General features: G+C 40.4%; 1 protein-coding gene across 1 annotated transcript in view; it reads right to left on the reverse strand.

Annotated features, from left to right (window-relative positions):
- Nucleotides 1–7,094: 7,094 nt before the first annotated feature.
- Nucleotides 7,095–21,947, reverse strand: part of ARIH1 (ariadne RBR E3 ubiquitin protein ligase 1) — a 38,972-nt gene continuing 24,119 nt past the window's right edge. Inside the window, exons 7-14 of the mRNA XM_075273641.1 lie at nt 18,471–18,577; nt 16,795–16,837; nt 16,582–16,653; nt 15,410–15,540; nt 15,010–15,067; nt 13,936–14,196; nt 11,171–11,283; nt 7,095–10,404 (exon numbers count right to left, since the gene is read on the reverse strand). Of these exons, the coding sequence (XP_075129742.1) occupies nt 10,320–10,404; nt 11,171–11,283; nt 13,936–14,196; nt 15,010–15,067; nt 15,410–15,540; nt 16,582–16,653; nt 16,795–16,837; nt 18,471–18,577 (870 nt within the window). The 3' untranslated portion in view covers nt 7,095–10,319. The remainder of the gene's footprint in view (nt 10,405–11,170; nt 11,284–13,935; nt 14,197–15,009; nt 15,068–15,409; nt 15,541–16,581; nt 16,654–16,794; nt 16,838–18,470; nt 18,578–21,947) is intronic.

The following is a 21,947-nucleotide window of genomic DNA, read 5'->3' on the forward strand; positions in this document are numbered from 1 at the left end:
ATATGAGGTCTTAATTTTTGCGGGACAATTTTTTTCTTCATGATGCCACCATTAATTATTCTATATAATGTACTGGGAAGCAGGAAAAAAATTCAGAATGGGGTGGATTTGAAGAAAAAATGCATTTCTGCGACTTTCTTACGGGCTTTGGTTTTACGGCGTTTACTGTGCAGCCAAAATGACATGTCCCCTATATTCTGTGTTTTGGTACGGTTCCAGGGATACCAAATTTATATGGTTTTATTTACATTTTGACCCCTAAAAAAAATTCCAAAACGGTGTTAAAAAATTTTTTTTCTAAAAGTCGCCATATTCCGACGGCCGTAACTTTTTTATACATAGGTGTACGGGGATGCATAGGGCGTCTTTTTTTGCGGGGCCGGGTGTACTTTTTAGTTCTACCATTTTCGGGAAATGTTATTGCTTTGATCACTTTTTATTCTAATTTTTATCAGAATTAAAACAGTGAAAAAACGGCGGTTTGGCACTTTTGACTATTTTTCCTGCTACGGCATTTACCGAACAGGAAAAATATTTTTATAGATTTGTAGAGCGGGCGATTTCGGACGCGGGGATACCTAACATGTATATGTTTCACAGTTTTTAACTACTTTTATATTTGTTCTAGGGAAAGGGGGGTGATTTGAACTTTTAATACTTTTTATATTTTTTTTTACTTTTTTTTTTAATTTTTTTTTTGCATTTATTAGACCCCCTAGGGGTGTTGAACCCCAGGGGGTCTGATCACTAATGCAATGCATTACAATGCTAATGCATTGCAAAAAAGCATCATCTCTTTTGCAGGCTGTATACACCAGCCTGCAAAAGAGAGAATTTGCAGACCGGCTGGGAGCCTTTAACAAGGCTCCCGGCTGTCATGGCAACGGGGGGTCGGCCCTGGAGCATGCTCCAGGAGCCGGCGATCCTTGCCAAAATGGCGGCGCCCATGCGCCGCCGGGAAAATGGCGCCTCCGGCGCCTTTGACAGCAGCGCCGGAGGGGTTAATGCCTCCGATCGGTCCGGGGACCGATCGGAGGCATTAGAGCTGGTTGTCTACTGCTTAAAGCAGTAGACACCCGGCGGCTATGACGGCCGCCCGGCTCCCGGGCGGTCGCCATAGTTACAGACCCGACACGCGCCGTACTATTACGGCGCATGTCGGGAAGGGGTTAAATTAAATAGGTCAGTATTTGAGGAACTCAATTTTGAGCTATTCATCAACTTTCAAATCAAAGTCTAACCAGAAATTTTATTTTAAGGCTGTAAAAAAAAGAAATATCAGCAGACAAAAGTAAGTCATGTCACTCACTAATCCAGTATAGGGATATAAATTCAATCCAATATAGAAAATAATCAAAATGCAATCAAATTTCATTAATCCCTGTGGATAAGGAATAACTTGTTTTCGTAGGAAAACCCCTTTGATCTGCTCTCAGTTCTCAATCTTGCCACCCATTTTACCCAGAAGGCTACGGTGGGGAATAGCATAATATCTTTTCTAGCACAGTAGGAAGGCAAGTGGCCATTTTTGTCACCATGATCAAAGACACACTACTTGGAATACAGGAGTTTCTTTTATTGTGCTTAGCTAACATTAACTTGTACTCCCTTTTCAACCAAGTAAGAGAAGAATAATCGGCTAATGAGGGGTTAACACCATTGCCCACTTCTCCCTCAACCAGGGGACACTCCAAATCAAATCCAGCACATTCCACTGACTTCCTACACTTAGAAATGGAAGATGAGTACAAACCCCTACTGAAGATCCTGAATCAGGTCCATGGTCAAGTTGAAATCTGTCATGGAAATCCAGCATGACCACAATTGTCATAATATCATGTCAAATTTGAGGGTCGGTGGAGGAGTCAGGTATACGTTAACTATAGTCACACGTCTGCGATGAAGGATTTATTTATATATATATATATATATATATATATATATATATATATATATATATATATATAATAAAAAAAAAAAACAGGCTACCCCCAGGATCAATATGAACTTACTTAAAGGGGCTCTATCATTGGGAAAAGTCATTTTTAATATAAATTGAGTTGTTTTGTGCCCCAAGATATTGACAGCACTGGTGTAGTTGCTCTATGTTGCATGGTAGGCAGAGCCGACTGCGCATGCACACAAGTTTGAACCCAGCTCCGGACGAAGACGCGCAGGGAGGCTGTTCCTGAAGAAGATAGAAGCAGCACTGGAGAGTTCTCTCGCAGCATTTTAGCGCTGGGGACCACCCCCAGTGCTGTGAGAGAACTCATTTGCATACAGACGAAAACCGGGATATCTACCGAACGGTGGCGCGGAGAAGACATCTAAAGGTAGGAGAAGACTAGCCTTTCTTAAGGCTATTCGTATGTGTGATCGATAAAAAAAATGTGATTTTAATGATAGAATCCCTTTAAAATAAATGGTATTTATATAATAACTAGCCTCTGCCCGCGACTTCGTCTGCGTGTGGTGGTTGGCGATGATCCGCTTATATTTAGCGAAATATGGTTGGCGATAATCCGCCTGCGCCCGCGTCTCTGTAATTTAAGTGAGTTGCGCCTTGCACCAGCACAGTTTTTGGACCTTTGGGTGAGTTGAGCCTTTAACTAGCTGAGATTTGTTGGCCATTTGGGTGAGTTGAGCCTTGCAGCAGCAGAGTGTTAGCCCCTTTAAAATTCTTAGCTCCTAAAACGGTGGTTCCACAACCATCACTCTCATTGTGTTGGATTGATGCCGTGGATTGGAGTGAGGACCCAGACATTGACCTTGATTGTGAAATTGATAACATTTTGGCATCAAGTCCTGGGGGTAACTTTTATTTAGAGGACCGCAAAGGTGGAGAATTGGCTGCAACCACTACTAGCGGTAATGGTCCTCTAATATTGGACTCTACATTACCTCTACAGGGTTCTGATCAGGTGTTAATAGCCTAAACAACATGCTCCAGTACTTTAGATGTAGATCAGAAACCACTTTCCCTTCCGACACCAGATTTAATCAAGCTTCACCATCATCATCCTGCTGAGATGGAGCCACTAAAGGAAACCTTGCCTTCCAAGGCATGTTCTGGAGCTGCGACTGAGCCAAATCTAAACACAGAGTCATTTGGAACTGAACAAAATGTCAAAAGACTTTAGAGACTGTTGAAAGTAATGGGATCCAGAATGAGGAGTTCATCACAAGACTGACAGACCCAATTCCAAATGCTGCAGCACAAGCAACCAGCAGTCAGACTAAGATTGTCTCTTCTTCAAGTAAGGCACAAGATTATTTGGAACCAGAACAGGGAAAAGCCAGTGATTGACATTGCAGCAGTGCCTAGGCCATCTGTCAGAGCAAGTTCATTCAGAGATTGAATTGGAGAAAAATAAGACCATTTACTGTGATCGAGTATGCACATTAGTGGGCATGGACAACCTAATGTAGAAGATCCTCATACCGAGCTGGCCTCATTACTGAACAAGATCAACCAGGATAATCAGGGCTGGAAACAGCCATCAGATCTTACCGAAACGAATCACCCTCGGTTTGGAAAGAAGCCATCTAAACGTTGCACCTTTAATTGAGTTGAGCACTGCACCAGCAGAATGTTAGGCCATATGGGTGAGTTGAGCCTTTAACCAGCAGAATGTTAGGCCCTTGGGGTGAGTAGAGCCTTTAACCATCAGTGTTTTATTTTTTGGCCCTTGGGGTGAGTAGAGCCTTTAACCAGCAGTGTTTTATTTTTTTGACCCTTGGGGTGTGTCCTTTTTTTTTTTAAAAAAAAAAAAACTATTTAACTGTGAAGGTGGTGGTGTTGGAGGACGAGGAACTTGTGTGTTGGCACAGACACATGGAACTGTGTCTCGTCAATACTGTGGATGGGACATGCTGGTTGCGGATCCACAATATCTGCTATCCACCCTAGCATAGGTTCCTGGTGATCGGGCCTCGTCAGCGGGGTACCCTGCTGGATTTCCACGTCCCCTTGTGCTAATGACGAGGGGAACTGCTGGCAGCCCCTCTCCAGTAGCTGGACTGTGGACTGGATCCCCAGCTGGATTTCCACATTCACGCCCCTTGATGCTACCCTGACACATCTTTGGCGGGTTCAGTGTATTTACACTGTTCCTGCAGTGTAGCTCTGAAAAGAGCTGTTGAATTTTTCCTGTCTAGCAGTGGCTAAACTCTATCGCACCCTCAATACAATGTCTCTCCCTATCTCACCAAAACACATCTGACACAAATATGGCTGACACTAGTCTTATAAATCGGAGGTCACCTGATTTAGCCAGCCAATGACTTTTTTCCTATGTTTTTTCGATGCCTACTTTTTCCTGCTTCCTGTCCCACCTTCCCTGCAGTTATTGGCGCAAAGGGAAGGTGGGAGGGCATACAAATTTTTATTGCGTTTACCGTGTGGTATTCGATTGGAGACGAATATGTCGAATACCCTAATATTTGATCGAATATCTACTCGATCGAACGGTATTCGCTCATCTCTAATAACTTCCAAATGGTGTTCTCTACCTATATTATTTCTAGTCTTGTTAAAATCCTGCTTACAAGCTAGAAACAAATGCTGAATTGTCAGAAATTCTGTATTAGTAACTGCTGATTTGAGGGAACTTTACTATATCAGCAAGTTTTAGATCAACACTTCATTGTAAATGTTGGTCAAGTCATGAGCAAGAAAAATCCTCCATCACAGTTAATATGAGTACTGTAGGTGGAAGTAAAATACATTTTTTTTTTCACCTCAAAAATATGTAAAGCAGTAAGTTTGTTACCTCCATTTTCAGCTTAAGGGTCCATTCACATGGAGGAAAATGGCGCCGAATTTGGTGAATTTCAGTGCTGAAAAAAAGCCTCCCATTGACTTGGGTTCCTTTTGCTGCTAGCAGAAAAAGGAATCCATTGAAGTCAATGGGAGGCTTTTTTTTTTCAGCGCTGAAATTCCTCACCGTTTTCCTCCGTGTGAATGGACCCTAACACATTGTTTACGCCCCCAACGAAGATGTTGAGAATCAGTAACACATGATTTTCATTATACTTTAAGTAGATCTCCAATTATAAAACAACTTTTCAGAAACAAATAGGACACGAGTATCAAAATAGTACTTTGCATATCTTATACATAAATGTTTCCTTCTTCAGGTTGAGTTACTTTTTACATAGAGGTCTATGGCTGGGTTCACATCTGCATTGGAGTCTCCATCGAAGAGACCACCAAAAATAATCAGAGAAAAATGTCCTGCATGGAGAATATTTATTTCTCCGCTTTCAGTCTCAAAACAGACTGATGCAATTATAGTCAATGGAGTTTGCTCCATGTGTAAATGCTGTTTTAGCGGTCCAGCTCTCCTTCATACGTTCACGTTTTCATAGACTTGAGCGAGATGACAGAAACTAGGAACAGTCTGAGTGAAAATACAGAGAAGGAGAGCAGCCTCAGGGCTAGTTCAGATGGGGTTTCATGTGTACACATTCCGTTGCGACTTTCCGCTCCGGATTTGGCCCAAATGAATGGGCCTGTTCTGGAGGGTTGTGTCCCAAGGCGGACATCAAATCCGCCTGAAGAAAGGGCAGCTCGCGGAAAAAGAAAAGGATCGGCTCCTGTTGATTTCAATGGGAGGCGTTTTTTTCTTTTTTTAGCAGGATTTTGACACGGATTCCGCGTCGTGACCATTTTGCCCCGCGTGAACTAGCCCTTAATAGTAGAGAAGGAAACACATTTCTGCAATAAGATACATTCACTGATAGGAAGAAGGGACATAAAAAAACAAACTATAAGGCTGACGCATAAATGAAATATATATATATATATATATATATATATATATATATATATATATTTACACACACACTTTTCACTTTTTAGGTAATGTGCCACTTAGTAAGGGCTCGCTGACATCTAGACATTCAAAAATTTGCACAGTTGACAAACTTTGAAACAAGGAATATGATTGGACTGAGAGAAGCAGGATGGTTCCTTCAAAGAGCTGCCCCCTATCTAGGCTGCTCAGATCTAGCACTTCAGAGAAGTATTTATGTGAGGGCGCAAACATGACAAACAGGCTGCAGAAAGTCTATTCAGACCATCAGTAGGGAGGGTTATTTGATCAAGCAAGCAGCAAAGTTTTCTTGTCCTCCATCCAGACACAGATGGCTTCTTTATTACACATCTCTGTCAGGACCATTTCCAAGCCCTTAGCCAAAAAAAAAAAAAGTAATTTGGTATCATGACACGGCATATGTTTCCTGCATTTGCTAGCCAGCCACTATTGCCTATGCTTGCAGTGATGTCATGAGCAAGAGGTCTGGACTGGAACCATATTGTCTTTAGCTACACATCCAGGTTCTGTTTGGGATCTGACAACAAATGGGTTCAAGTATGGAGGCCTTGTATCAAGTGCTTCAAACCTACCTTTGTTGCGGACAGATACACTTCCCCCAACTGCTGGTGGAATGATCTAGGAAGCCCTCGTATACGACATTTGATCATCCCTATTAATATTACAGCGGTCACTAACAGCTCAGCAACACATGCAGGACATCTTATGGCCATGGATTGCCTCTCATTGCTGGGCTCCAAGTGACATTTTTCAGCGAGATAATGCTCACCTACACATAACAAGGGATACCCAGGAATGTTTCTAACACATTCTTGGCCTGCCTGGTCATCAGAATTTTTTGCCTATTGAGCATTTATGGGAACAGCTGGGACGCCAATTTTGGTAACCTACGAGTTTACACAGTAGACAGATCCAGCAGCAATATCTGTAGCCAAACGTGCTGAAAGATACCATACAGAATCTGCATGCCTCCATTCCCAACCCCATCTCATCTTGTATCCAGGCTAGAGGCAGACCAACATGGTACTAGAGCCTCCTTTCAGTTGTACAATTTTTCCCAATAAACGTATCCCTTTGCTCTAATATTGTAGTCACTTACATATATCATTTCACTCACACTTAGAAACTTTTATTTAATTCCAAAAACTTGTGTTCTTTGTAAGATAAACTCATTGAGAAAGAAAAAATATAATGCAAAGTTTCTTATATTCACATTTACCATTCATTTCCAAAAGTGGTTTTATAATTGGAGGTATGATTTAAGATACAGAATAAAACCAATAACCCAACATGTATGTCTGGCTGCTCAACACATTATGTAAAAGAAATATACCATACATTCAAATCATAAAGCCAAAGCTTAAATCTGTTCTCTGGAAAGCATTTACAATACTGGTTCGACTGTATACACCATTATAAACAAATGGATATTGGTAAATTTTCTTTGTATACTTCCATAGTGAAATAAAGAAGTGACACTCAACAGTGTACAGAACAGCAGCATAGACAACTCCAGTTGTAAAAGAGAACATCTCCTAAAATGTCTTACTTTATTAAATGCTTGCATCTTCGGTGAAATAAGGATTCAGAAGCATTTTTTCTTAGAACTGTATTGTGATGTTCCTCCATTGACAACCGCTTGCTATAGTGTTTATGACTGCATAAAAAGCGCAATTGTGGCAAAACTGCAGTAAGGCCCCTTGTAGAAAAGATTTTTTGGTTGCAGATTTTGCTGCGGTTTTAAGCCTTCTTTTATATTTCCATTCCTTTTCAAGCCACATTTAACTTTAGCGCAAACATCACAACAAAATCTGCTCCATTTTTCACTGTTCCCATAAAAATAGTCTTCAGTGAAAAATAGACAAGCTCAGGACATGTTGTACAATATAAAAAATAATGGACATACAGATCCTTTAAAAATAACACAATTGTACATTTGCCCCATAGACTTGAATGGATCAGCGTTCTATTGGTAAAAAAGAAATGGACAGAAGATAAAAACAGATGTGTGCAAGACATCTAATACACACAATTTAAACATGACATTGGACTATCACAATAGTGAAAGACTATCCTTAGGATAAACCATCAATATCAAATCAATGGAAGTCAGACTCACTGTACCCCCACGAAACATGTGGTGCTCACATGAGAACTGCAGTCACTTTTATTCTGATGGATGGGCCAGTGTAGCACAAGGTCACAGCAACTTCATAACAAAAGATGAATCTGCTTATTGGCTTATCCCAATCATAGACAGTCAATACTCTGTCCTCATAAAAAAAACCTTAAAGGCTAAGGCCTCACAGTATAGAAACGCAGCTTCTTTTGTTGAAGATTTTGCTGCAGTTTTTTGAGCCAAAGCCAAGAACGGCTACAGAGGGAAAGGAAATATATAGGAAATTCTTATACTGCTACCCTCTGTTTAGTCCATTCCTGGCTTTTGTTCAAAAAAAAAAAAAAAGCAACAAAACCTGCCACAAAAGAAGCTGCGTTTCCACAACGTGGGGCTTCAGCCTAATGCTTGCAGAAGAGTGCAAAGGGGACAAAATGATAAAAGGACTTTGCTAATAACCTTGACTTTCAGCTTCTTCCTTACTTCAGTTGGCTGCAAATATAATGTTTGCAGTTAATTTGTTCATGAGGAATATATTCAGTGCACAATACTCTGGGGGGGGGGACATAACAAATTTTCACTATCATCACTTGGTCTTCTCAAATTTAATGAACAATATGTGAGCAGCTCTTGAAAGAAAACTTTTACCAACACTTGTATTACATTTTTAACAAAACTATGCTTTGTATAGTTACTCTTTTTTTTTTTTTTTTGGTTTGATACTTTCTGTTCAAATGCATGGATTGCTTTAAAGGAAACCTGTCAGGATGATTTGGGACACTAAACTACCCACAGGTCCTGTTATGGACAGGGGTTTAGTGTCCCAAATAACTCTGTTGTATAGCTGTCCGTGCCCCTATTCAGGGAAAAAAAACCTCAACTTTTATGTTTACCCCCGACTTCACTGAAGAACTGCACAGGAGTACCAAAGATGAAACTCGTCTCAGATAGATACTTCCATCTAAGTAATTGTGAAGGTTTAGGATTTTTCAATATAGGTGTGAACAAGCTTGACAACAGGTTTATTTTAGACAATAAACCTCTGGTATTTCCGGACCCGTGGGTAGTTTAGTGTCCCAAATCACCCTGATAGATTCCCTTTAATATTAAAGGCAAAAATAATTATGTTCACCTACTGTACAATGCTCACAAATAGCCAATGCTCATAATGCTGCAGGTACTCTGTAGCATTACAACAGCAAACATACTCAATACAGAGACAACCTGCAAGAAGGTTATGTCCAATTCAAGCAAAACGTCCCTTCACTCATTCTCATTTTAATCACTTCAAGTAATATAGTTAATGGATTCCTAATATCTAGTGGCATCCACACACAATCACACACAGTGCCTTCCTGGAAATGTTATTTCAGCCAGCACAGCCAGATTTAATGCAATGTACGCAACCAACATTCTCTACGGAGTGGTTATTGTGGCAACTGGGAAGATCTTTTTAGACTGTGTAGACATCATCCAGTTAAAAAGATCCCAAGAATAAACAGCACAGCCAGGACCAATGATCTTCAAGAAAGAATAAATATTTTTTTTCCTGTTTTGTACTTAAACATGATGCAAACACCATGCGTTCCCACCTCAACCCTTCTCATGCAGATGCACTATTTACAAGGTTGAAAAATACTGCTGTCTTCTGTTCAGTTTAATCTCATTTTGTTTTTAAAAGTCATGTACAAAGCTATTTTTTTATTATTTTTTTTCTTCTATTTTTTCAACTTTTCAAAGCAGTTCAGCTCCAACCCAGGAATAGAAAAGGTGCTGAGGGACAGTCTGAAGATAAAAAGGAAATAGAGAAAAAGGGGAGAAACTGGCAGAGAAAGCAGACTGGTTGAACAGGGGGAGACATAGGCAGAAAACAAGTTGGCAAGATGGTATAAAGACTGAAGGGAAACGTTCTTGAGGGCGAAAGGGAAATCAGCCTGATTATGGCAAGCCAAAGTTAGGAGAAAGCATTTGCAAATAGCTGAGGTGCTGCACACATTTTAACCCGTTGGTGCTCAAAGTAACTAGCAACGCCTTATCAAACAGTTTTACATGCAGATCAGTGCTTTCCCAGTCACTATTTGCCAAGGGGTTAAACAAGCCTACAATACTGTCAAACCACTGCCTCTGCTAACGGCTTTCTTTTTATTATTACAATATAATTTACTTAAACTTTCTGTTAACAAAAAAAAAAAAGAGGGAGAAAAAAAAACAAAAAAACATTCTGGTAGGAGCGCAAAAGATGAGAGCAAGAAATTGAAAAGGAGACGGCTGAATGTGCAGGGACCAGCCTCATGGGGCAGAGATGCATTTAATGGGATTTGAAATCTAGTGTCAGGTGGCAACAGAGGTTGGTCTGTGCAGACGGCTCAGTCCTCAATATATTCCCACAAGTCCTTCTCATAACCTTCGTGCACGTGAAGAAGCAGAACCCGCCTCCTACTCTCGCAGTATCTAAGAGAAGAAAGCAGGAAAATCAGGTTAGTTTTCAGTGAAAGTATCTACTTAAACATACCCCCATTTATAAAACAATTAGTCGTAAATGATTAGTACAGGTGAATATAAATATCAAACAGATTTATACTGTAGTCTCAGGGTGAAAATAAGGAAGTGTCAGAAAAGTTCCAGAAAAGTAGCAGAGTATCGGTTGCAGTTATTTGTGTATTCTCCAGCAGCTGCTTCATCCCCTCTATGGACTTATATGTAAAAAGTAACACAGCCTGATTAGTTAATATGTATTAAGAAGTTTCTGCTATTCATCTGTACAATTCATTGTACACTTAAATAGGTAACAAATACAAGAACAATACACCAAGGTACATCCAGCAAGAAACTGGAAGAAGGAGATTTTCGTATGTATGTTTATGTGGGTTACTTTATTTTTCAGGAAATAGGTTTTCAAAATGTGAATGAATGAATAACTGCTAATACAAGGAAAGACCACGATGAGTGTAAGAATAGACAAACTTTAAGGTTGGGGACAAACTGTCACTCTGTATAATTCTATCAGATAGTGAAGTATTCTCCTCCGCAGCAGTCTGACAAATTAATAGAATGGCGCCATGCATGTGTAACCATCAAAACATTCAAATAGGGGGACTCAGAAACCACATTTCCATGAGTAACTACTGGAACAAGTACTTTAGATACAAATCATCAAAATATGCAAAATGAAAAAAAAAAAAATGTACATGCACTATGGTGACCAATGGGTTCTCACCTGTACTTATCTTGTACTTTTTGTTTAATGTCTTGAAGGGAATCCTGGGAAATATCCCGTTCCAGATATCCAGACAAAACTTCTGTCGCATTCTCTAGGTCTGCCTGATTATTCTACACAGAAGAAAGTAAAAAGGTTTCTATTAGATTATATAAATGTATAATTTACATAAATCTAAGCAGGACTGACTGGCTTTAAATTCTTATATTACATTAAGCGCAAAAGAAGCCACAATATAATTTCTTACAAAGCTAAAAAACAGACTACAGGAGCCTTACTATAAGGTTTCTCTTCAAAGTGTTTACAGCATTAAGCTATAAAAACCAGCACATGATAACAATGTAGCAGAATAGTATAAGTATATGCACTAAAATGAATACAGCAAGTAATAATTTAAACAATAAATCAGTGAAAGCATATGCTTAACCAGGTCCCATCTAATATCATACTATTGTATCAGTGATGGCAACCTGTTCCCGCAAACTAACATAATAGTACTTCATGAACGTGGCGTCACCTGGAGAGGATATTAGCTGTACCACACAACAGACATCTCGCTGACACTACCCATGAGCAGTGAAAACATTGCTCACGCCAGTTTAACCACTTACATGCCACCATCATTAATGTCACCATTCTTACACCTACACATCAGAATGTGTGAGATGTCCCAATTGCTTGAAGGACAACTGGACGTTACTGAAGAAATGAGGAAGATTATTTACATCATATGTTTGCAGTTTCTAAAATATAGTTTCACTTAAGAAGCAGACTTGGTCTCCCATCCAAGATTTAAAACTGATGTGAGTCAGTGTGCAACAGACACTAAAGCCTTATCTGTTCCTATGCAGGCCAGGTTTCAGTATCCATCAGTTTCCTTAGAGAAGCATCCACATCCTGGCGTCTCTTGCAATTAGTCTTAAGACTAAGTCTATACAGCTGTAATTGGGTCAATATTTTGCATCACTGTTTGTAAGACAGAGGCATAAGTAAAACAAAACAAAAAAACCCCATAAAATGTATGAAGAAGAATTTCTGCGATTTGTATCTACCACTAGTTTAGAACAACAAACACAGATACAAAATACATATACGTGTGAAAGATGCTTTAACCTCTTCCGGACCGCCCATAGACTATATAAGTCCGGATAGTGGTTGCCTTGTTCTGACAGGACGTACCAGTACGTCCAATCAGAACACAGCAGCTGCACAAGATCGTGCAGCTGCTTTCACTGGGAGCCGGCTGTAACTTCAGCCGGAGCTCCCAGAGAGAAGACAGGGAAGGTTTATTCTAATCCCTGCCTTCTCGATCGCTGTGTATACAGCTCTCAATGAGCGCTGTATACACGGCTATGGGCGCCACCATGATGTGGCCCCCCTCTGACCCAGCGGTCACGTGATCCGCCAGGAGCAGTGTCTTGCAAGAGCTGCTGGGTCCTACAGGACCCAGATCAGCTCTGTATACCGTGTATACAGCGTGCAGAAGGCTGTATTCCTCCTGCAACTGGGGCTAAATGTACCAGCCCCAGTTATAGTACAAAAAAAAAAAAAAAAAAAAGTGATCAGATGTCCCCAAAGGTCTCTTATGACCTTATGGGGACACCATCTGAAAAAAAAAAAATTAAAAAATTTAAAAAAAAAAATGCATCACATCCCGGAAAAATACAAGCACTCATATGGCCACATCAAGACAAAAATAAAAAAATATAGCTTGAATAATGCGAAGACAAAAAAACCCCAAAATCGCCAAATGCATCAGGAGGGGAATATATAAGTGGTGCGACCGTATATCAGGGTACAGACCAGTTTTGCAGCTTACAAGAGAAAATACAATAGAAGAGACCCCCAAAGTGACCCCCCAATCATAGTAGCTACTGGGACATAGTAGGGAATTTGGTGCTCCCAATGTCCTCCGCACCGCTTACATATTACCTCTTCACCATCCGCTGTGCATTCACGTCTGGGATACTAATACTCACTACACCCCCTGATAAATTCTTTGAGGGGTGCAGTTTACAAACTGCAGAATCAGAGAAATAAATATTATGGTATGTTTTGCTGTTAACCCCTTCTTTGTTACGGAAAAATGTGGTTTGAAATGGAAAATGTGCATAAAAAAGTGATATTTGGAAATTTCACCTTCATTTTGCATTAATTCCTGTGGAACACCTAAAGGGTTAATAAAGTTCCTATATACAATTTTGAATAGTTTGAAGACTACCGTTTCAAAAATGGGGTCATTTATGGGTGTTTTCTATTATATACACCCCTCAAAGTCACTTCACAACTAAATAGGTCCCTAGAATACAAAATCTTGAAATTTTCTTGAAAATCTGACAATTTGCTACTAAAGTTATAAGTCTTCTAACTTCCTAGAAAAGTAAAAAGACATTGAAGAAACAATGCCAATATAAAGTAGACATATGCGAAATGTTAATTAGGAAGAATTTTGTGTGATAGGACTGTCTGTGTTTTCACGAGAATAACAGAAACTTTCAAAATTGATAATTTTATGTAATTTTCAGTATATTGTCCTTTTTTTTAACAAACAAACGCAAAGTATAATGACCAAAATTTACCACCAACATAAAGTAGAAGGTGTCACGAAAAAACAATCCTCACATAAAGTAAAAGACGTCATATTTGAAAAACAGGGTCTGAGCCATAAGTCCCAAAGTACCCTGCGTCCTTAAGGGGTTAAAGTAATGACTGAAGGTTAGGTTTTATATCAGAAATATCCACAAAATGCATGCATTAGAACTTACCTCAAATATAATTGACTGGTTGTTCTTCTTGAGGTAGAACGCAAAGACGTAAGTGTACATTAGCGTGGAGCGGCACTGGCATAGTACGTCCACAGCCTTTTTCAGAAACTGCACTTCAATCCATGACATGTTATGTTGCTGCATCTCCTCCATCTTCTGCTTGACTTGGGCATACAACTTGTGCTCAAATCGCAAGCTCTGCATGTGGTTCATGTAGCGGTTGCAGTAAAACAGATATCTTTGTAAAGCTGCTCTGGATCGCTGTGCCAGTGGAATACAATAAAATGAGTACTTTCCCTTAGAACTGGACACTTAAAGGGTTGCGTTTCAATAAATATTTGTATAATCTACAATTTTCCAATATATTTTCTGTATGAACTCCTGGTTAGGGCTTGTTCACACGTGAGCCCAGGGGAGGTTTTTGACAGCGGATTTCGCGTCAAAAACCTCCCCTTACAATGGTGGTCTATGCAGACCGCCAGGCTTCTTTTTTCCGCTAGCGGCGGGCTGCTGCTAGCGGAGAAAAGAAGCGACATGACCTATCTTCAGGTGGAAGCCGCGCGGGCTGAGCCGCGCGGCTTCCGCCCCCGGCAGCACCCTCCTATGTCGGCTCATTCATTTGAGCCGACAGCGGAGGGGAAAGCCGCGACTGCGATGGTCGCGGCAGGCGGGTTTTGACCAGAGAGCCGCGTCTCTCTCGGTGTCAAAACCCGCGCGGGCAGTTCACGTGTGAACTAGCCCTTATAGTCACAGCACAGTAATCAGCCATTTGCCTTGTAATGAGCAGTGCACCTGTGTGCTCATCACATGACCATGGACTGTACATCACATGACTATGGTCTGATTTTTATCAACTTGGAGTAAGCAGAATGCATGACAGCAAGCAGAGATCTAGAAAACCATGAGGAATTGATACAGAGAGTATGTTGAAAAATTGTACAACTTCTCATTATACAAACAATAACTGTTTTTTTTTTGTTGTTGTTGAAACTGGAAAACCTTTTTAAATGATATATTCTAAAACAAAAAAAAGCTTAAAAGGGTACCTGTTACGTGAAACTTCCCTGTACTCACCTCTTGTGCATCTCGGGCAGCTTTTGCATCATCTTCATTGTAACGATTACAATTATACCTGCAATATTTGGTAATGTCATTACAATATATAGAACAACAATAACAGGAGTCTCTGACATACAAGGTAACTGAATTCCTGAATGTTGGACAATATATTAATAAAATTAAGGAAATATAGTGGCGATCCTATACAGATTGCCTTGGTCTTTCATGATCAATACTGCAGGATAACATGCTGAACTTGACGGACAACCATGTTGCTTTTCAGTCTTACAAACTATGCTGCTATAGAAAAACAATTGAATGGCTAGAGAATGATAACAGCAGCAAAGCGGAATGCAAAGTTATATTCACAATAGTCATAGTTCTGTCAAAGCTTCTCAAACCAAGCTGATCTTACCAAGCTGATCCATGGGGCTCCCAAGGACCAAGACACACCCAGCAGAATTCAGCCTTGCAATTTTGGTTCCGACATACCATATGATTACAGCCTCCATCTTTCTCTATGGTAACGTGACATTTGGGACATTCCTGGGAAAAAGGAAACGAAAATAAAAGTAAAATATACTGTTATTGGTGAAAGTAATCATTTGCCAAACATTAATGATTTGCCTGATGTCACTGTATTCTGAAACCTTTAACTTTTTTTTTTTTTTTTTTTTTACACAGTAATAAAAGGTGTTCCAGGGCAACCATAATTTTTGGTGGGTTAAAGGTGGATTTTTGTTAACCTATATTTTTTTTATACTTTCTTTTCAACCTTTTTTTTTTCCTGTCCTACGGGGGAACTTGAACCTGGGATCTCTTGATCCACAGTGCAACATACTACAATACACAGACTTCTTATGTTCAATAGGGAGAGACAGCAAGGAGGCCGAGCAACTAGGGAGTCAATATTCTCCTAAAAAATAAATAAATAATTTGTGCAGTACAGATCATTACACAGTTTGTCCTGCAAGTGATGTCAAAGTTAAACAAGCCTAACAACATTGGCTTGTTCATGGGATTGTTGGGGAGATCTTAAAATGTGTTCAGAAATGGTTACAAGGGGAAATTACAAGTATGCCAAATGTCAGACAGTGCAATGAATAATGCGAGAAAGCCTGATTCCTGAATACCCCTTTAATGGAAATGCACTAAGAACCATCCTCAGTGGACAGCCCGCTATTCCTCTTCTCTTGTTCTTCACCTTCCTTCTCATCCATTCACTACATGCAATCTGAAATACCTGAGGAAGGTCCACATTGGACCGAAACGTCACAGTGAAATTGTTTTGTGGACTGAAACACTAATAAAGCTGAAACTCTTATTTCTTAGACCTTACTGCCAGAATTATTTATGCCTATACAATGTAGTGCATTCCTTTTCCAGGCACCAGCATATCTCAGGATGCCATGTTACCATGTTTAGTGTAACTGAAATGCAATGATGACTTGACAGAATATTAGAAAAGAAGGCATTGTAACTATGCAAAACAATGCAGATTAATACAGTATGTGGGGAATGCTAGCTTCCAGTGACTACTAAATAGCTGAAGGCTGGTGACAATACAGTTATAATTAAGAAGCATACCTTTGTGTTAGCTGCAATCCAATTGGATGTTTCACTGTCATCATCACACTTCTTAATCCATTTTTTTAGCCACTGCAAGAAACAAACAACTATTATCTAATATGTTGGTGTGTGAGATATATATAAATAGATAGATCCTTTTTAGCATAACACTGCGCCAAAAACAAGACTGGGCAAAGTAATCTCAGCAATGCATTTACTAAGCATACTGACCTTACATTTAACAGGATCATGCCAATTCTCTCCACAATTAAAGCTGTAACAAAAAATAAATATCAACTAATCATCAAAGGGTTATTTAAAATTCAAAGTAGCCTTCCAGTACAGCAATACAATTACAAGCATAAAGTGTATACCGTCACAAAGCTATTTTTGGATAAAAAGCCACTTGAGTCCATTGTTCAAATAAATGTAAACTATATGACCTATACACACAAAAGAACTATTTCTTATAACATTGTGAACAACACTTCTACATTACATACCTGTATATCAAAAAATAATATTAAATTAATAATAATATAATAATATTTGGTCAAATATCCATTTGCCTTCTAATAGGGTAAGCTCCAGGAAAAGGATAAGATCATAATATTGTCTATAGTGGTATGTACAGCTCCATATATTCTGCAGATAAACATATTGCCCTTAGTCCTAAAAAGCGTTTCCCAGGTTTAGGAATTTAGGATAGGCCATTAATATCAGATCAGAGGGGGTGATCCCCCTCTCCCCAGGGCTCAGCTGCTCGAAAAGGCCCAAATGTTCAGGTAAGAACACAATCTCTTCATGGCCAGGAACAGCACTTTGCTCTCTATAGTGGCTGTGCCTGATAAGACATTTAACTCTATTTCATCCACTTAAATGGGCTGAAGCTTCAGTATAATACACACTGACTACAAAATGAATTGCACTGTGCCCAGTCAACAATGAAGAGGCCCCACGAACAGCTGATCATTAGGGGTACTAGAAGTCAGACTCCCACAAATGTGATATTGATGGCCTCTCTCAAGGATAGGTTATCAATATTAAAGGTCCAGGAAAAAAAACTTTAGGCTTAAGGCCCACGTTGTGGAAATGCAGCATTTTTGACTGCTTCAGAAAAAACAAAAAAAATAATACACTTTACCATACCAGAAAAGTCAATGAGATTCTGGTTAATTCATTTACAAAAAAAACCCCAAAACAACAGCCGCAGGAAAAAAAAAGAAAAGAGGTGAGCTTTCAGAAATGCAACATCTCCATTATAGCTGTGAAATACAAGAGGTTTCACTATAGACTTATTAAGTGAAATTAATAAGGGAATTTCACCACTGATCAATAATTTGTTGGTCATAAGACAGACATGTGTGAGCTCAACCTGCTTTTCAAGACTGGCAAACACAAGGGGAAGACCAAAAGGAATTGATGCGGATCGGTCCAGCACCATTGATCTGTTCTTGACCAATCTGTATCAATTCTTTTCACGTAGCTTAGGTCCTGTTCTGCTGAATGGGAGCTGATCTGCCATAACCTGGTTTGGACACTACACACAAAACAGTTGTGTGCCTCCTGTTCCATTCGCTGTATATCAGATGCTGAAAACAGGTGTGATAATGATGAACTATTCATAAGTATAGAGTACCAATATTTAGAGCCTGGAAAACTCATTTGAGCGGCTCATGCTCCTTAGTCTGAACATTCGTTTATCTACTCAACTCCCACCCTCTCCACACATGCAAACACTGACAAGCATGTATGTGTTTTTATTAGGGTGAGGGGGCTCTCTGGCTGATGCATGACTCTGAAGAGCTCATCTATTAGACACATTAAGAAAGCAAATTAGACAAGAGGGCCACACCTAGGACCCGCACCAAACCAAAGGTGGAAAGATCCGGGTGATAAAATCTTACCAAAACTGACGGCCACATTTGCAACGCACAGGCTTGGCATCTGGATACTGAACTTTAACAACGTGATGACAGTCTGGGGCAGGGCACCACTTCAATAGTCTGTTACACTACAAAATAAATATTCCTTGTAAGTACATTTGCATAGCAGAAACCGGGATAATTTAATGTTATGATGGATCTAGTTTAGCACAACTGAAACAGCGCATGTATACTTCCATACAAGTGCCTATTAATAATCCTAGAATCTGTAAGCGATACTCACATGTGCTTTTTGTTATTGTTATTTGGTAGTCTGTCACAAAAAAAAAAAGCAAGCAAGCCTGTCTACAAATATTTATTATATTGCCACTAAGGGTTCGTTCACATCAGCGTTCATCTGTCCTTATTGCAGGTTTCCGTTTCCTGCATAAAACAGATGCAGGAGACGGAAGCCTGCAGGAGACTCTCTCACCCATTCATTTGAATGGGTGAGAAAGCTGTCCGGCCGTGAGCGGCAGTGAGCGTTTTGCGCTCTCCGCTGCGAAACCGGGTTTTATAATCCGGACACAGAGTCGGACATGCACTACTCTGTGTCCGGATTAAAAAATCTGGTTTCGCGGCGGAGAGCTCAAAACACTCACCACCGCTCACAGCCGGACCCGGTCTATGGTTTCCGTCTTCTGCCATGCAGAAGACGGAAACCATAGAACGGAGACATGAACGCAGGTGTGAACCTAGCGTAACTTTTCAAACACTTATTTAATAGAGCATGTGATTTTGGACTAAATTGAAATGTCACTAAAAATGTTGTGGTTTTCTGCCTAAAAAATGGCTCTCAAGGTTTCTGCCACTACATGTCTCCCCATCAGGAGCGAGCAACTGGCAATCCGATGACACCAACCCTTCCCTACCTGTCCCATACCTGTGAGTAATTGACTTGGCAAGCCATAAAAAGGGTTCCAAGCTTTATAACTGAGGTCCCATACTTAGAATAAGTCATCAGTTAAAGATCTGCAGGGATCTGATACTTGTGCCTTCAGCCAATCAGCTGTTATGAAGAGACTGCAGCACTTATATGCACTCTTAGCCTTTTCAGTACTTACCAAGCACATCGGTTGTGCTTGGTATTGCAGCTCAGTCCATTGACTTGAATTTGCGATCATGCTATGTCACTAATGAACATGACATCACATGGCCTGTGAATTAAAAGCGGCGCTCAACGAGCACAGCTATTGCTCCAAACAGCTGTTCCAAAGGGTCCCAGGTGTCAGACTCTCAAGTATCAACTGATGACCTATCTTAACTTTAAAGAAGATGTCCAGGATAAAAAAAAAAAAGGAAAATTTTAAATTAGGCCGTTGGAGGTGGAGAGAAAAAAAACAAACATACTCCCCTCGCCTGGTGCTCCAGTGTTTACCAGCGTGGTCTGGTCCTGCTGCACTGGTGTTTTCTTTTGGTGGAAGTCCCGCCAATCAGCAGTCTCGGCAAAAAAACACAGGTCGTCACAAGCGATGATGTCCCCAGGCCATCACAGCTTTTGAGGACTTCCACCACAAGAAAACATTAAAGCCACAGAACTGGACCGTACGAAAGTATGTATATATAATTAAAAAAATTATGCTGGACAATTTCTTTAAGTAGTCAATTAAAAAGTCCCAGAAAAATGCTTTGCTGCTAAATCTCCAAGTAGTGGAAATGCAGCGTTTTTTGTTGCAGACTTTTCAGCAATTTTTTTTGAGCCAAAATCAGGAGTGGCTTGAAAATCAATGGAAAAAATAAAGGAAGCAGTTACACATTCCCATTCTGGTAGATACACTCATGACTTTGTCTCAAAAACACTGCAGCAAAATCTGCAACAAAAAATGCTGTTTTCCCGCAATGTGGAGCCTTAGCCTGAAAGGATATTCCAGGACTTGCATATGAATGTCCCCTGGATTGTGAAGAAGCCTATATGAATTATGAACAGCTGATATGTGCGGGTGTTGGGTGTGTGACCCCAAAAATGTGATATTGATGACTTTTCCAATTGACAAATCATCAGAATCATCCCAGAAAACCACTTTAATAATCATGTCTTCTATGTTTAGTGGATACAAATAATAAATTTGGCCTGCTAGTGGCAGCATCATGCACTGATATTGACAAGCATATCTACGAGGCAGCAGGGCATTTCCCTACTCAGTCTGGCTCTATCAGAGTAAAGACACATGATGCGGCCTTCACCCGCTGGCCGCCAGTAACAAGTACCAGACAATAATGTTTCACTATTTTAAAGGGGCTCTATCAGCAATATTTTGCTGTATGAGCCCCACATATGCGTGAATAGCCTTTAAAAAGGCCATTCAGGCACCGCTAATCTTATTTTAAACCCCCGTCCCGTTTTAAAATAAAACTATAAAAACATATGTAAATCATACCTGAACGTGCACGGTGGGTGGTTGTGCACGATGCAACATCATCTTCTGGCACGCCTACCTCTTCTTTCTTCTTGCAGTGACGCCCTCTGGTCCTGGCTCTTCCACGCCTTGAGCGTTCTCTTCTTCCGGCATGATGGCTTCAAATCCCACGCCTGCGCAGTAGTGCTTCCTTCCGGAGTGCTACTGCGCAGGCTTCAGCGCTCAGGATGCTCAGTTCCCCTTACAACTTCACGAGCGTACTGCGCATGCGCAGTATGCTCACAAACTGCCATTGCTAAAAATGGCGCCAAAGCCTGGGCAGTAGCGCTTCAGAGAGAAGCACTACTACGCAGGCGCGGGATTTGAAGCCATCACGCCGGAAGAGGAGGACGCTGAAGGCGTGGATGAGCCAGGACCAGAGGGCATCACTGCAAGAAGGAAGAAGAGGTAGGCGTGCCAGAAGATGACATCGGATCGTGCACGACCACCCACATTCATGTATGATTTACATATATGTTTTTATAGTTTTATTTTAAAACGGGACGGGGGTTTAAAATAAGATTAGTGGTGCCTGAATAGTCTTTTTAAAGGCTACTCACATATGTGTGGCGCTCATACAGGGCTGACAGAGCCCCTTTAAAATAGTGAAACATTATTATCTGGTACTTGTTACTGGCTGCACGGTATCAATAAACGTTTCACGCTATTAACTGAAAACGGAGATGGGCCAATCCAGCATGGACCCAAAGGTGCACTGTGTATTTACCCTCAGTACTGTCTGCAAACTGTCAGACTGTGCAGGGACACACCCACTTGACAATGAGAATGATAGCGCCTAATTATCCACTTATTCATACACTTCCTGATAGTAGTACAGAGAAACTGCACAATGCAAAGTTTTAAAAAGACTCTGCAGAATTGCTATTTTATTTGGAATACAAATATTTATAAGAGTGTCAAGAGAGTTTAAAGGTTTTTTTTGTTAGCTACTAGTTCCCATAGTAAGATCCTTTAAGGGCTCAGTCACACGAGGACAGAGGAGGCGGATTTTGGTGCGGAATCCACGTCATAATCTGCCCCCTCACAATGGTGGTTTATGGAA

Source organism: Leptodactylus fuscus, chromosome 5, assembly GCF_031893055.1.
Source record: "Leptodactylus fuscus isolate aLepFus1 chromosome 5, aLepFus1.hap2, whole genome shotgun sequence".
In the NCBI taxonomy this organism is placed as follows: domain Eukaryota; kingdom Metazoa; phylum Chordata; class Amphibia; order Anura; family Leptodactylidae; genus Leptodactylus; species Leptodactylus fuscus.